This window comes from Nymphalis io, chromosome 1 (assembly GCF_905147045.1).
Source record: "Nymphalis io chromosome 1, ilAglIoxx1.1, whole genome shotgun sequence".
NCBI classification, from domain to species: Eukaryota; Metazoa; Arthropoda; class Insecta; order Lepidoptera; family Nymphalidae; genus Nymphalis; species Nymphalis io.
Genome location: NC_065888.1, coordinates 7,173,611 through 7,189,891, shown reverse-complemented (window position 1 = coordinate 7,189,891; position 16,281 = coordinate 7,173,611). Strand labels below are relative to the sequence as shown.

Sequence of the window (16,281 nt, the reverse complement as noted above, 5' to 3'; positions counted from 1 at the left end):
CAAATGTTAAATGCAAATTAAAGCACAATTACTCATATTATATGGTATAAATACAATAGTAAGAAATACTAATATTTATTCTGTGCAAGTATAAATTTTATACAACTATTACAAACATTTTTTCAATTGTTTTTAATAATTCTACAAATATTTTTATATCACATTTCTTAACATAAAGTTGTATCCATGAGTTAGATAATGATTTATTTGAAAACAAAATTAAATTTCACAAAATAAACTTAGAAAAATGATGCCAGTCAGTGTTTTTAAATATGCATATATGAAACTAATCATATATAAAACACTGGGTGACAGTTATTAACCTAGTTGGTTTTAAATATTGAATGAGTCGGGTGCACTTATAGTTAAAAAATTATAATTGTTAAAGGCATTTTTTTTTTTATTTCTTCTGTAAATAAAACTTTTTTCTATTACTATTTTTTTATGAGTAATTTGCAATAATCACTTCTATAGCTGTTGACTCATTTGTTGATTTTTGTTTGTATAGTTCTGAAAGCTAGTAACATTGGCAGGCCTTTTTACACCTACTTAAAAATAACTATGGATAAATAATTTCAGAATTGAAGTCATCTGACTTGATGGGACGACACACATTTACTTTACCAGGTTTTTAAAACAAGAGCTAATCTTTATGAGTATTGTGGCCTAGTGTGGAGGGAAATACTTGCATTTGTAAAAAGCTGTCATACAACAAACAGAGCTGGACAACAGGGCATGAAAATACTAGAAAACAGTCAATACCATCATAGAAATATTTGATTGTATGCACAATTGTATTTGACAAATAAATACTTTGAAAATATTTAGTTACATGGTTAATAACCCTGATATTTTTACATACATGTATCTCATCCCTGGTGTTTTCCATATGATAAAAGTGTAGAATCATATATTCTATTTAACTTCATATAATTGTTTCCAAGTAAAAATGAGATTAAAATAAGTATATAGTATTTCGATTACTATGGCACCACTAATTTTAAAATACAATAAAAAGTTGTAATTAACTCTTAATCCTAATAAAATATGTTGTAAAAATTGTTAAATATAATATTATTAAAATTGGTCCAAAGCAGTCTTTTATTACATTTAATGTCTTCTATGTCATACTTCATTATTTGCTAACATTTTAAAAACACATCATAATGTTAACTTAAAGTTTTGATACTGTTACAACACATGTATTCAAATTCACAACCTTTTAAATTATTAAGTAATATTTTTAAGTATGCATAAGTATTTAAAAATAGAGTAAACGCTAGTGTTATTGGATTTACATAATACCAAGTATATGCATACATATGCATTTGATAGTCAATGATCTTATCTAACATACTATGTATACTTATAAACAACATTTGTTTAGGCAACGGAGGTTAACCCAATCATGTCATATTTTTTATTCTTTTGACATATAATTGGATAACAGATGGAGAAATAGTATAAGCCTGCAATTGCTAGGACAAGTGATACAATTACTGTTATGATACCCCACGCCGAAATTCCTAAGCCCCGTCGAACAGGACCTTGGTTTGGAAGAGTAGAACCGATTGATGCTTTTGGTTGAACATTTTCCTTTCCTTTATTTTGATATTTCGTATTGTATCCTCTACGAAATCCTTCACAGGAAGTTAAAACGATGCTTAATACTGAAATAGTAATTTTAAAATTATTTAATGTTTATTCATTAACAGATATATTATTATAATAGATTATTTCTTACCAAGTAATCCAAGACCTAGATTCATGAACGATTTAAACATTTTAGCTTTAAGTTTCATAAAATACTGAGCTTATGTTTATAAATAATGAATTTCGGAAATAGTGACACGCACGTTTTAATTACCAAAAAGACGATTTTAGTTAGCTTACGAAACAATATAATAACAATAATACTTATGCTCAGATCGAACGTTTCAGATCTTTCGACTTTCAAGGCTTCGAAGTTTGAAGTTTTGAACTTATTTCGCAAGTGATTTTATACTCTGTCTCTTTGTCAATTCGTGGTTACTTGTTGTACCTATCGAGGATGAATTCCTAAATGTCAAAAACATAATTACAATAAACCAAAGATAATAGAAATAAGAAACATAATTTTTTATATAGATTACTGACAAAAAACCGTAGTGCGTAAGCTAATGTGTATATATAATGGCTATGAAATTAGCTAAGATAACACTAGGCAATAAGTTATAATTCAGTAGTCATTTAAATAATTTGTTATAGTAATTATCGTTAGGTCCATATTATTTGCATAATCGTTAAAGAAATTTCATAAGTTAATAGGTGGATATTTAGCTTTAAAAATATAACTGTTAAAATTTTGATGAATAATAGCAGATAACAGAACTTATACTACATTATAATATTTTATTTATGACACTGAACAAAAATTAAGATGGCAATGATAAAAATTATTAACGTATTTCCTGTGTCATTCCTATTTGCTGGCGTGTACTTCCTTTGAGTGCGTTGAACTGATTAGTCAAATGTCAAAAGAAAATGATGCCGGCGATGGCTAAAATCCAATTTTCGGTTTTACTTTTATTGTATATCGCCATTCAGTGCGGTAGTTTAAATGTGGATACAATTTCTAATGATATAAAAATCAAAAATGTTGATCGGTCGATCGATATCTCCTCTCAACTCGTAAAAATAACATCTAAATTAACCTTGGAAAACACGGGGAAGGTGCCGGTAAAAAATTTTCTATTATCAGTTGAAGGTGCAGCAAAACGTAACTTAGCTTTTATTAGTGCCAAAGATAGCAACAACAAGGACCTGCGCCTTATTGAGACAACAGTAAAAGGTTATGATCAAGTCAAATTTTGGCGTGTTGAATTGAAGGAAGCAATAAATGTAGCATCTACGGCCGTTTTTGCTACGGAATCTGTTTATACCAAAGCATTACAACCATTCCCAACTGCTATTACCCAGCAAGAAGATCAACTGGTTAAATACAACGGCAACTTGTATTTCTACTCTCCTTATACTGTGGTCTCACAAAAAACTAATGTTGTTTTAAATACGAAATCTGTTGAGTCGTTTACTAAAATAAAACCGTTCTCTCAGCAAGACGGAAGCATTACCTACGGTTCATATTCTAATATTGCTCCATTTACTGAAAAAGAGCTGAACATCCATTACAAGAACAATTCCCCGTTCTTAACTGTTACTAGGTTGGCACGACTCATTGAAGTATCACACTGGGGTAATATAGCTATCGAGGAAACTGTTGAGATTGAGCATACAGGTGCCAAACTAAAAGGACCCTTTTCCAGATATGACTATCAACAAGACCATCACAGCGGCCCAGCCAGCGTACGTTCTTATAAAACATTCCTACCTGCTGCAGCATCAGATGTATATTACCGCGATACCAATGGAAACATCTCTACATCTAACATGAAGGTGAAGAAAGATTCAGTGGAATTGGATTTAAGACCAAGGTACCCTCTTTTCGGTGGTTGGAGGTCCCATTACACTCTAGGATATAATGTCCCAAGTTATGAGTACTTGTACCACTCTGGTAATGAGTATTTGCTCAAAATGAGAGCAGTTGACCATGTCTTTGATGATATGCAAGTAGATGAGCTAGTCACAAAGATAATTCTACCAGAGGGATCAACAAACATTGTAGTCAACTTTCCATTTACTGTGACAAGGCTTTCAGATAGTCTGCACTATACATACCTTGACACTAAGGGTCGTCCAGTCATCTCCTTCACAAAGCAAAATGTTGTTGAGAACCACATTCAAGATTTCCAGATTCGTTACACATTCCCACGCCTGCTAATGCTACAGGAACCTTTATTAGTTGTTGGTTTCTTATATACTTTATTCTTATGTGTAATTATTTATGTTAGATTAGATTTTTCTATTCATAAGCCAGAACATCAGCATAAAGATTAATATTATAGTTGTTGTAAATCATGCTAGCTGTCATTTGTAAGAAGTAATAATATTTTAAATTAATTTACAGTGTAGTGTGAAATTTGCACATTCATTATAACATGTATTGTCTCAAATTTTTTGAGAAATAAACTACCTAAAATTTATAAAAGCATACAGTGTATCATTTATTTATCCTTATAGCATATATATATATCTGTTTTATCATATATTACATTATTTTATTTCAATGTGATAAATAAACCATGAGTTAAAATGGCCCAGTAGCTAAAATCAAGATACTGAGTGGTTATAATTAATTTCATGCTCAGCAATAAAGAAAAACATGAGGGAACCAGCATGTGTTGGATTTAGTTCTGTATATGTATCCAACCAAATAGCATTTGATGGAAACTGGAGCAGCATGGTGAAGCTCCAAACCTCCTCGAGAGGAGCTCATGGGACATTAATGAAATGTTTTATTAAAATTTTGATTTTTAAATACAAAAGTATATTTATAAATTATTATGGTAAACAAATCCTGCATATAATAGAAGATTGTTTATAAATTTAAACTTTATTTAAATAAATACATTTAAATACAACTATATACAGTCATATGAAATAAACTAATTTTGAGCATGAAAAGAAAATTATATTTTCACAATTTGATACCTTCAAAACAGACAATATTTTTAGTTAAAAAACAAGGAATTGTTTGCTCCTGAGAAAATCTAAATGGAAAGATATTATACAAACAAACATTAACACGTGATAGACATTTATTTTGTATTAATATCCTCTTTCTTACCTACGATATAGTATTTGCACTTTATAATCTATGTTTGTATATGTCACTCGGAACAAAAATTATTTTCTTTATTTCAGTAAGAAATACACCAAATAAATTGCGGTTTTTTCATGCGTATTTAGCGTCATATTTGCAAGTTTCTGTAAACACACGGCGGAATTTCTGTTTTTACTTTGCCTGATCACGATCTTCGGCCGCAGGCCAGCGAGAGAGTATCTAGGACATGTTGTAGTCTTGTTTTTGCATGCGCTATTAACATATCATCTTCGTTTAACATGTATTAAATCATTGGTCATTCTTTTATAGTTACATGTTGAAGTAATATGAAAATAAATGTATATTAAATAAAAAATATTACATAACTAAGAGTTGCTCAAAAAGGATTTTTGTGCACATTTATAGTCCATATTCAGATAATTTGAAACGTAGGACAACGGGGGCGCTTGTACAAGGTAGTATGGCCAATTCCGTAACAACAGCGGTAACGAGACTTGGAGGTGTGACGTCATACATCAAGTTAAGGAGCGATAAATTGGGGTTCGTTCGCCAATCCTTCAATGGTGAATTTTCGTCATTCTTATCGATGAGATCGTCAGGGTCACCTGTAATATACAACAGTTGTTTTTAATATTATACATATATATTTTGTATTCAAAAGTTCTTCATACAGAGAGTTTTATAAGCATCCGGCCAAAGTTTTTTTAAACTTATATTGTAAGATGAGCTTATGTGCCACCTAACGTCACCTTCGGTCCTAAGATACTGGTACTGCAAGAAGTTTAATTTACTCATTACATTTCAATCAATACACCGCCATCCATCGAACCCGAGATCTACGTTTATATTTTCGTTGTTCAAGTAATTACATAGACACACTAACCTTCCAAAACGGAACATATCAATACTAATTACTGATGTTTTACCGTAAAATATATGACGAGTGTGTGCTATACATCTGTTGCTATGCGGACTGCTACACATCTGTATAAGGAGAGCCTTATACAGATGAATCAACCTGGGAGAGACTAGGTTGATAAATATTGACCGTATCGCCGAGCTCACCGATCTCGTTGTGCACGAAGGCGTCGGTCTGCACGGTGTCGGCGAACTTGTGCGTCTCGCAGGCGACGAGTAGCGGCACGTTGTGCGCGCGCGCCGCCAGCGCCGCCTGCAGCGTGCCTGCCGGCGCCAGCACCGCGCCGTTGGCTAACAGCGACGCCGCGCCCACCAACACCTTGTTCACCTGAGTGGATAGGATTACTTAGCAGTCGGACTTCTGTTATATTAGCTAATAAATTTATTCACTACACTGGTTTCTAGACTGAGGTTAGGTTTAAGGTACAAGGTTTCTTTGCAATATTAATCCTTCACCATTAAGAATGAAATAAATTAAGGTTCACGAGTTTAGCAATTTTCCATTTCAATGAAACATGCATCAATTTGATACAGGACCTGCGATTAAGTCACTTGTGGTACATCTGTGGTAGTGTACTTATGCAAACTACACAGGCCATTAAACATATGCAGACGTCACTTATACTATGATCTCGTGGAATAAGTTGTCTCGTCTTATAAATTGAATTTCTTCGCAGCGAAAGAAGAACAGTTTCCAAAGTGCTTAAATAAGTGTGGTGCGTGCTCACGTCTCGCATGAGGTAGTTGAGGGCGGAGATGTCGGCGTAGGAGCAGCGCACGCCTCGTGCGAGCAGACGCCGCAGCATCTCACGCGCGCCGCGCTGCAGGCGCGTCCCCACCACCACGGCGCGGAACACCACGCCCGCCGCCTGCGCCTCGCACAGGATGCGCTCGATCAGCGATGAGCTGAGCGGGGGACAGCGTCTTATATATATTGGCAGTGCTTCAACTCATAAAAACCAAAAAAGATATCGTGTGATTGCTGATATCCATAAATACATAAATAGGTTTATACAGGACATCTTTTGACAATAAAACGTGTAAGGGGTACCAAAATTCATGATCATTAAATATAGATAAAAACCAAAATCTATATACACGACGTTATTACCTATTCAATACATAAGCTTACGAACCATCCATAAGTGAGTATATTATCATTGGTAGATATTTTGTTTCGTACGGCGATACTGATGGCCTCGCCTGCCATGTCTATTTGTTCGCGGATGTATCTATCGATCTCCTCTTGAAGCCGTTTCTTAGCCTAGTAATGAAATTTTGAGATTAGACTCGCATATTCTGATCTGTGTGCTTTTAATAATAGTTAACTCTAATTAATTACCATGATTGGTTATAGTTTAAAAACTTAGCAGAAAGTATTCGAGCACTGGTGGTAGGGCTTTGTGCAAGCTCGTCTGGGTAGGTACCACCCATAAAAAAAAAAAAAAAAAAAAAAAAAAAAAAAAAAAAAAAAAAAAAAAAAAAAAAAAAAAAAAAAAAAAAAAAAAAAAAAAATGCTCTGCGGGGCACCTACAACTGCTACTCACGTCGAACTCGTCCACGTTGTTGGGTAGCTGCGTGAGGTGGTACCGGAAGTACTTGAGCGCATTGGTTTGGGAGGCGGCTGGTGGCCTGACGGCCCACAGGAACTCAACGCTGGCCGCCAGCTGCGCTTCCAGTCCGCGTGCGAATTCAGTACGCGCAGGAAGGCTGTAGTCTTTAACCATCTAAAATAATAATATAATATTAAGCCAATAGGAAATCAAAGCATAATATATTTAGTTTAAAAAGTTAAAACAATGCTTACACAGACCAAGAAGTAAAATTTATTTTTTAAATTGAAATTAATGCAAAAATATAAGTTCCTTTTTAGTTAGTTAATTAAAATATACTTAGTTATAAAATTAAACTAGAGAAAGTAAGTGTAAATAAAATGACAGTATCACCTTTTTCAATGCATCCAACAATGCTATACATCTTGCATTAGATCCAGTCACAACACGTGATGCAAGTTGCACACCTAATTTAATGACAGCAGGGTGTAAGCTGAAACAACAAAAATTACAAAGTTTTGTAATATTCATTGGCAATTAAAACAAAATTCAACAAAAATAAATATTCATAATATTTACTTTGAGTTAATTGCCATTTGTTTCAGAGAATCTTTATCATGTTCCGTGTACAAGTGTTGGAACCAATTCATTTTCTGCATACCCTGAGATTTCGGCTTGGACTTTTCTACTGCAGGTTTTGCCTTTGTCGACTTTTCCTATAAAATGTAAAGTCAAAATTACTTTTGTAACACTACATCCTACTAATATTATAAAGTTTGTGATTAAGGGTGGATAATTATTACTCTTTCACAAAATATATAATAATAAATTTGGAATAGCTTAGACTAGATTTAATATATAGGCTAAATAACAGCTGCCTCACTCTTTTCACAAGCGGGCATAGATGGGAATCTAGTCAAATATATAGTTTTTTTTAACACTTAATCTAATGCTATACTATTCAAGAAAACATCTGTTTTGAATGTTTTTGTTCAATTATTATCATAATAAATTAAAAAAGAAATTGAAATAGGACTATGTAATACGTAATGATGTGCCAATCCCATATATGTGTAATGGAAACAACAAGAATGTGATTACCTCTTTAGTTTTGTCAATATCTTTGCTGGGTCGTTCTGTCTTCACTTCTGACGGTTTTTGCTGTTGTGCAGCTTGCTTTGATGCTCTTTGTGCTTCTTGCTTAGCACGTCGCTCTGCTCTTAACTCGGCTTTAGACTTTGTTGACTCTTCACTCTAATCAATATTTGATGTGAAAATACATTTAAAGTTGTAATTGATAAAGAAAAACAATATACACATAGAATTTCACAATAATGATCCCATTTGGAATTGTAAGATAATGTATCCTTATCTATATTATAAATAAATAAATAATAAATCCATATAGTATTTGTAATTATTATATTAAGATATTATTGATTAAATATATGATATAATTTTTTTTATGTAACATTCCACTTGTAGTAAAATATAATATATATATCACATATAATTGTTTAAGATTTTTAAATTGAGTTACCTTCTTTGCTGTAAAGTCAATGGCTATAACTTTATCAGTCACAGCTTGCACATCTTTAGCAACATTGACAATATCTTTCAGTGTATTTACTACATCTTTGACTGTTAAATCTTGTGTTACATTAGTATTTTTGACACCACTTTCTTCTATTGGTTTCTTCTTAGCCTGTTTAGCTGCTTTCTTAGCAGCTCTCTCAGATTTAATGAGTTCTTTAGACTTATCTTTATTTATATCTATATTTTCATATTGAATAGCTCTGTCAACTTCATCTTTACTTTTAGGTGATTCTGCTTTTGCAGTTATGGATGGAGTTGTATCTATTTTGTCACTTGTTACAGGTTTTTTAGGAGGAACATTAGTACTTATATTTTTCTTGCCTTGAGAATCACTAATGCTGGTCAGCGGTTGAATGTTTGTTGAAACATTATCTTTATTTTCAATGTTCTTTAACTTTGCTTTCTGCTTTGCCTGCTTTTTAGCTTCTCTTGCTGCCATTACATCATCTCTTGTTTTTACAGAACCTTCTTTGGAAGACATTTCTATTATTTTATCTTCTATGCAAGTATTTTTAAATGGAACTTCTAATATTTTCTTATTTTGTTCAGATTTAATTGTTGTATCATAATCAAATATCTGGGTTTTTGGCACAATGTTTGCTGAACTAGAATTCAAAATCTCTTGTACATTTATGTTATTATGATCTATGTTGATTTTCACACTAGTTAAGGACTTTGCAGCTCTTAACTTTTTTCTTCTTAACCTTCTCTTTTTTGCAGTGGTCACTTGGGCACAACTACTCTCTGGGTCAGCCTCAATATTTTCCTATAAAGATTACATGGAAAGGAATAGAGATTAAAAATTTGTTAGCTATAATTTTATTATTAAAAATAAATAATTTTATTTTATAAGTTTACACAGATGAAAAGTACAAAACAAATCTATATATTAATGTGTGAACAAAAAAATATCTTTAATCTTTTCATATTTTTTACAAAAGGAGATAAATAAAACTAATGACATTCAGAGTTATGCGGTGGCATGTGAGGTCAAATGTCAAAAACAAAGGAAAAAATTCTCTCTCAAACAACATGCAATACTAGTTAGTTATTAATAAAAAAGACAAATCATAGGCCTTCCTTTTTTGTTGGCTAAATAATGAGACCATTTGCAAAGGACATGACTGGGTATATTAGTCCTAATAAGTTTTATGTGTCCAAATATATATTTTTAAATATTAAGCATTATTTTACTATATACATGAAAAAAATTATTAACTAAGAATCTATGGTACCATTCTGAATATATATTAAAGTATTTTATTTAAAAAGATCAAATAATCTAATCTTATATTCAAATAAAGAATATTGTTTCTAGATGTATGTTTTCTATACTTCGTTTTTATGCATTGTTGTTTTATAATACAGGTTATCAACATAACCTTTAAATTAATTATTATAAGGCATATCAAGGGTGAATTTAATACCTCAGACAAACCCATAGCTGCTTTTCCTTAGTAAGCTATAAAATAGGCAAAAAAAAATAAATATATTGCAGAAATATAACCAGGTTTTAAAACAATAATGTAAGAATACTTACCAATTAAAAAGAAGCAGAGTTCATATGATAAATCTGTAAAGAATTACATATATATATGAAGCCTTTTTAATCTGAAAAAAATCTATTCTACTATCTAAAGGCACGATTTTCTTTTTCTTAAACGGTTTTGAATTGCCATTTGTTACGTTTACCTTTAGGCTTTTATATCAAGACGACGTGAAATGTAATCACCATATATCAAAACTGTCAAATAGTTTTTTTTTATTTACGCTCTGCATCCTAATTATTAGCATGACAAATATATAATGAAAATTGCCTATGAATTTTCAAAAAATCATAAACTTGCCTTTTTAGTGTCTACTTATTTTAAAAATAATAAATATTTAATTAATTAAATATTATTTATGTCAATGTAAATTGAAATTCCACCGCCAAATATGCATATAATGAATTAACATGTTATTAAACTTTATTTGGTTTGAAGCGCCCGTGAAAAACGTCATGTCCACAAAAAAAAATTTGGGTAATAGTCATAATAAAGAAATAATTTTTACTCAAATTGGATGCTCCAATTCGAAAAACGGCTAAGTCCAATTTTTCTCTTTTGAGCGATGAGAACAAATGAGCACAAATATATTTTTTGAAGATAAGCAGATATCGTTTAAAAAGAAAATACCATCAAGTTATAGTACAAACAAAACTTTATTTTGGTATAAAGAACAAAATCTATAAAGATATTTTAATATCTATACAGGGTTAATGAGAGGCAGGGTTGAGCATGAATATTAGCAAGACCAAGTTTGCTCTGGTGGTATCGGGGGATAAGGATCTAAAGTCGAAAATTCAGGTGGAAGGTAAATACCTAGAGCGAGTGCGTATGAACAAATACCTCGGTGTTTGGGTAAATGAAGAATAGTACTGTGGGCAAGAAATTAAGACCCGGATTGAAAGCCTTAAAAGGTTGGAGAAGGTTTTGTGCAGCCGTAAACTATCCATTAAACTCAGACTAAGAATACTCCACTGCTATGTCTGGCCAGTAGTGTTATACGGTAATGAGGCATTGACTTTTCAAGCTGACACCCAGAAACGTCTAGAAGCTTTTGAGATGTGGTGTTACCGCAGAATGCTCCGTATTAGCTGGACACAGAAATTTTCGAACGTGAGAGTACTCCAGCGCGTCGCCAGTAGCCGGAAGTTACTGCAAACGATCAAGAAGAGAAAAGCCGATATTTAGGCAACATCTTGAGACACGACAGATACCAACTGCTCCAAATTAAATGATGGGCAAAGTAGAGGGCAAACGACGCGCTGGAAGAAGAAAAAAGTCCTGGTTGGGCAACATCCGCGAATGGACGAAGACCGCCAGCGTGGAAAAACTATTTCGCTTGACGCGAAACCGCGAAAAATTCGCTTAGCTGACGGCCTACCTCCAGTAGGAGAGGCACAAGAAGAAGAAGATAATAATTAAAAAAATAAAGTTGTGGACTTATCCTGGCTCAACGGAAAATAAATTTTAACAAAACAAGATAACTTCTATATCTTAATTCTTATAATCAAATTAATAGAAAAACCACAATAATATTAAGTTTTCTCCCAACATATTTTTTATTTAATATAGATATATAATAAAATTTTACCGTCAATTTATTATTCTAAACTAATATTCACAAGGCAATTATTTTCTTTTCATGTATTCCGACATATTCACTTATATTTGTTTTTCTTTTTTTAGTTTACATTATTTTTATTATCTTTTGTATTATTGGTACTATTTGTTCAAGACAACATATATAACACATACAAATTACGGTGTCTTATCTTTGATTCTGCGACATATATATATTTTGTTGTGTTTGATTTTCAAAATTTACACATTTTTGATTTATTTCCTATATCCGTTTTCTTGTTAACTTATCTTTATATTTACAGCGTCATTTATTCCACGTAATATGTGGTCTTGTAACTTTTTTTTCCTTTTCTTAACATTTTCTATCCCCACCTCTGATTCTTCCGAATCTGTTTCAAAATTTAAGAACACGAAGGCAAAGAATCTAAACATGTATCTGTATTTGTGGCTATGTTTGTTACTGCTACCTTAATAATTTGTCATCAGCTATCTTTCATACTAATAAACTTAAATTATAACTTTGAAATGCGAAGAGGGTATTTTAAAAGGTTTTCTCTAATTAATATGTAAGAAACAAACGAAAAACAAGGTTTCAAACCTGCAGCATAAAGTTTCAAGATCTTGAAATTTCAAATAAGTTCTTTTGGTAATAACTTATGGACTTAGAAATTTATAGGACATGGATTTTTCGATTTGAAATATGGTCAATTTTATTTTTTCTAATTTTCAAAAACCCACTTACGGATATCTTAACAAAAAATCGAATAAACCGAGATAGAGAAAAAACGGTCGATCAACCAGTAAAAATAGTGCGAGCAACATTTACCGCATGGCTCAGCGTCATTCCCTGGCAGCCATTGTAGGCGGAGACTGGGGAGAAGGCGTCAGCGCTATGCAAACCTTCTCCTTCCGCCATAAGTATCACCGGGGCTAGGGGTCTCTGTACCCTGAGAACCCCCTACGATTTGGCCTGAGAGGCCTGCAGAGGCGGGCCTACTGCCGGGACGTCACGGTAGCATGCGCAAGCGATCCCTTAACGTCCCCCGAAAAGACGGAGTGGGTACCACTGGTTTTTTAGTGGGTATTCCGGCGCCTTCAGCGATGAGTCCTACATACCCCCCACTTCAAGTGGGGAAAATGCGCAAATGTGTTTTTTCAACGCAAAAAAAAAATTAAAAAAAAAAGTGCGAGTAACATTGGAGCACCCAATTGTAAAAATAATTATTATAAATTTTGGCGAAATTATTGTGGGCTGACAACGCAGTATGCGTATTTCGCTATAAAAAACAAACGCTATAAAAAAGCAAAAAAAAAATTATAAGTAGTTTCTAAATTCTAATTTAATTCTAGATAACTTGTTTTTTTTTTTGTTACTGTTTATTTAAATTTTTTAGAAGAAATTTGAATTAAATAAATCAAAAATTGAAATCAAAGCAAAATATAATTGATCACTTATAATGAATAAAGAAGAATATTTTTTTAGAACATTTTAATCTATGAATGAGATTATCAAAATGATAATCTCATTCATCTCTCTTTTTTTATGCCTGATGTACGTGTTAATTTAAATGCCTCGTTTGTTAATTGATTATTTTTTAAGGTTTGTTTTATGGCATCCTGATGAACAAAATAAAATAAAACAAGACCGATTTTATTGTAAGTATATTTTGAAATAATATAATAAATCTAATGGAGGTATGGGAATAAAATGCTCTCTAATACTATTACTATTTTTATAATATTTTTAAGTCTATAGCTATTTACTCTATAAAAAAATCAAAGTATTTCAGATGAATACAAAATTACAAGAGAAATATAAGAGAATGATATACTTAATAAATTTTTATAAGTAGCTTAATATAGCTTGTATGTTGTACAAAGGCCTTATGGCAAAGGTAACTATTTAAATATGTATTTTTCAGTGATTGACATTAATAAACTAATGACAAGAATAACATTAATCTATAAAAAAATAAACAATAAAAAATAGTATATTCCGAATAAACAAGAATGTGCTTAAAAAACATTATATTTTTGTGTAAATTACGGCCCCGTAATTAGGACTAGTGGCAAATACAAATGACTTTGCTTTAGCTTTTTCAATTTTACAGTGCTTAACGTAAAATTCATCTTCTAATTTTTCAATATATTCTTTCACTTTCTCTTTTGAGCATAGAGCTACAATACAACCACCCCATCCAGCACCTGTCAATCTTGAATGGACATTTAACTTTTCAGATATATCTACCAAGAGATCTAAATTTTCATGAGAGCATTCATATAATTTTTTTAAGCTCCCGTGGCTTTTCGACATTAACTTCCCTAGATTACTTAAAACATCGTTTTTGTCACCGTCTATTAAAAATGTATTCGCGCCATTAGTAGAACCATTGCTTTTTCCGTTCAAAGAAGATTGCGAGCAAATCCCTCGAAAGGCTTCAACTCTTATAGCCTCTCCATATACATGCAAAGCTCTTTGCTTTAGTTTAAACTCTTTTAAATGTATCGTATTTGGAGTTAAATAAAATTTATTCATTTCATCCTCAGTAATATTTAACATTTCACATAATTCATTTTTTACATAAATTTCTTTTGGTAATCGATTGTGCACAAGGATTACCATGTCTTCTAAGCTTTTGTTTAACAATTTCTGTACTTGACTTAAAGTGACTATATTATGATCGATTTTCGTATGCGAATCTAGAGTTAAAATTTTAGCAGCTAGCCTACATTCTATAACCCTTTTATTGTAGTCATTAGAAGCTGCTTTGTTTACTTCAGCTAAACTATGGGCTACAACGAAAGAAGCATCTTCAGGTAACATCACTTTTGTAGCCTTTAATGGGTTCCAAGTTATATATTGAGCGCAATACTTTTCTGCCAAGAATGCTATCGCCTGATCCATACCACCTCCCTGCGTTCCGATGTACCTTTCACATTTGGCACAAAGTGAAGCAATTTCAGTTTTATTTAATACAGCTTTTTGAGCATATAAAAATGCTAAACACGCAGCACTTACTAAAGCTGAAGAACTTGATAAGCCAGAGGCTGGCGGAATGTTTCCGTCTATAAAGAGTTTGAGACCATTAATAACTTTATTATCCAAATGCTCCAGAGCTCCTTTTATTCCACAAAATACGTAATTATACCAAAACGGTTTTCCATCCGAGCCCAAACCTTCTATTACCATTTCACTGTGTGGTTTTATTTCGAAATCAATATTATCATATTTACAGTTCGTATTACGTAGATATATTTTATGTTCTTTTATACAACCCGCTGCCACTATTATATCTTGTTCTAAAGCCATAGGCAACACTGGATAACCGCAATAATCAATATGTTCGCCAATTAAATTAACTCTGCCAGGAACTCGTGCTAAAAAATCTGGTTGACTTCCAAATTCATTATAAAACTGTTCACTTAACTTTTCAATGCGTTCTCCCGACGGGATATTTATTATCGGCACCTCGTCATTATTTCCGCTCATTTTATACAGCAGTGTTAGTAAACAAATAATAATCACTCGTTGCTGTGTACCGCGGCTGCTCGATTGTAACTACAATTTTGCGGTTCGTTAAATTGTTATTACTCTTATCAGCCTGGAGATTACAATAGCTTACGATTCGCTATGGTTTTTTAAATGCAGACAAGTGTTCTAGTACTGCATTATTTTCACGATTCTAAAACGAGATACGCTTAATACTTTATTATTAAATATAAAAAGTATTACCCGTAATTCTTATAATTGCACATACATGATCACAATCGAAACTAAACTACTTTAAATGATAAAGTATGAGATAACCGTGAATTATCTTCAACTTAACCTAAAAACTTAAACTAACACTAGTATAATAACAACTAACTACCGAGGCTGACCACTAGGCACTAATGAACTTGACGTTTAAGCGCCTCGCTTCTGATACGTGGATTCATGTCAATAGCTCAATATAAATACAGTTAAAATGCTACACATAACAAGTTTAATGTGGAGCTGTTGATATTGAATATATACGAGAACGCTTGAAAATTTTAGAATAAAACTGACCCGGTGACACGAAATTCACTGTTGAGTCTTTGTAGTAGGTTTTGTTTATAAGTAGCTACATGTATTCCATAATTTTACCATATGTATGTATATGGATTGAAAATTAAATAAACTATCATATTCATAAGCAACACAAAATTATGACGAGTTGATAGAATAGTCGACATTAACAGCATTGTTATTAATGCTTTAGTTGTTTTTGTGAAAACATTGAAATAAAACAAAATATATTTAAAATTATTAAAGTCAAAGTATTAGTTACATATGTACCTATTAGTAACAATCTTTAGGTACATACATACCACGTTAGGTCGT

The 16,281-nt window shown here is 32.1% G+C and overlaps 3 protein-coding genes across 4 annotated transcripts; 1 reads left to right on the top strand and 2 right to left on the bottom strand.

The window, feature by feature from the left end:
* Positions 1–2,474: 2,474 nt before the first annotated feature.
* Positions 2,475–4,085, top strand: LOC126769113 (dolichyl-diphosphooligosaccharide--protein glycosyltransferase subunit 1). The gene has a single exon (XM_050487678.1). The coding sequence runs from the start codon at positions 2,524–2,526 to the stop codon at positions 3,931–3,933; it is 1,410 nt and encodes a 469-aa protein (XP_050343635.1). The 5' UTR covers positions 2,475–2,523; the 3' UTR covers positions 3,934–4,085.
* Positions 4,086–4,676: 591 nt separating this feature from the next.
* On the bottom strand, positions 4,677–10,521 carry LOC126768818 (translation initiation factor eIF-2B subunit delta). Of its 2 annotated transcripts, XM_050487173.1 has the most exons (12): positions 10,480–10,521; positions 10,328–10,360; positions 10,215–10,249; positions 8,732–9,553; positions 8,293–8,445; positions 7,771–7,907; positions 7,585–7,684; positions 7,186–7,365; positions 6,775–6,902; positions 6,367–6,544; positions 5,786–5,966; positions 4,677–5,325 (listed from the first exon to the last, which is right to left on the bottom strand). In XM_050487173.1, the coding sequence occupies exons 3-12, from the start codon at positions 10,227–10,229 to the stop codon at positions 5,120–5,122; spliced, it is 2,100 nt and encodes a 699-aa protein (XP_050343130.1). In that variant the 5' UTR covers positions 10,230–10,249; positions 10,328–10,360; positions 10,480–10,521; the 3' UTR covers positions 4,677–5,119. The 2 variants fall into 2 exon arrangements, with proteins under 2 accessions (XP_050343130.1, XP_050343122.1); XM_050487165.1 differs by having other exon boundaries at positions 10,328–10,510.
* Positions 10,522–13,584: 3,063 nt separating this feature from the next.
* On the bottom strand, positions 13,585–16,071 carry LOC126769111 (N-acetylgalactosamine kinase). The gene has a single exon (XM_050487665.1). The coding sequence runs from the start codon at positions 15,403–15,405 to the stop codon at positions 13,942–13,944; it is 1,464 nt and encodes a 487-aa protein (XP_050343622.1). The 5' UTR covers positions 15,406–16,071; the 3' UTR covers positions 13,585–13,941.
* Between the last annotated feature and the right edge of the window lie 210 nt (positions 16,072–16,281).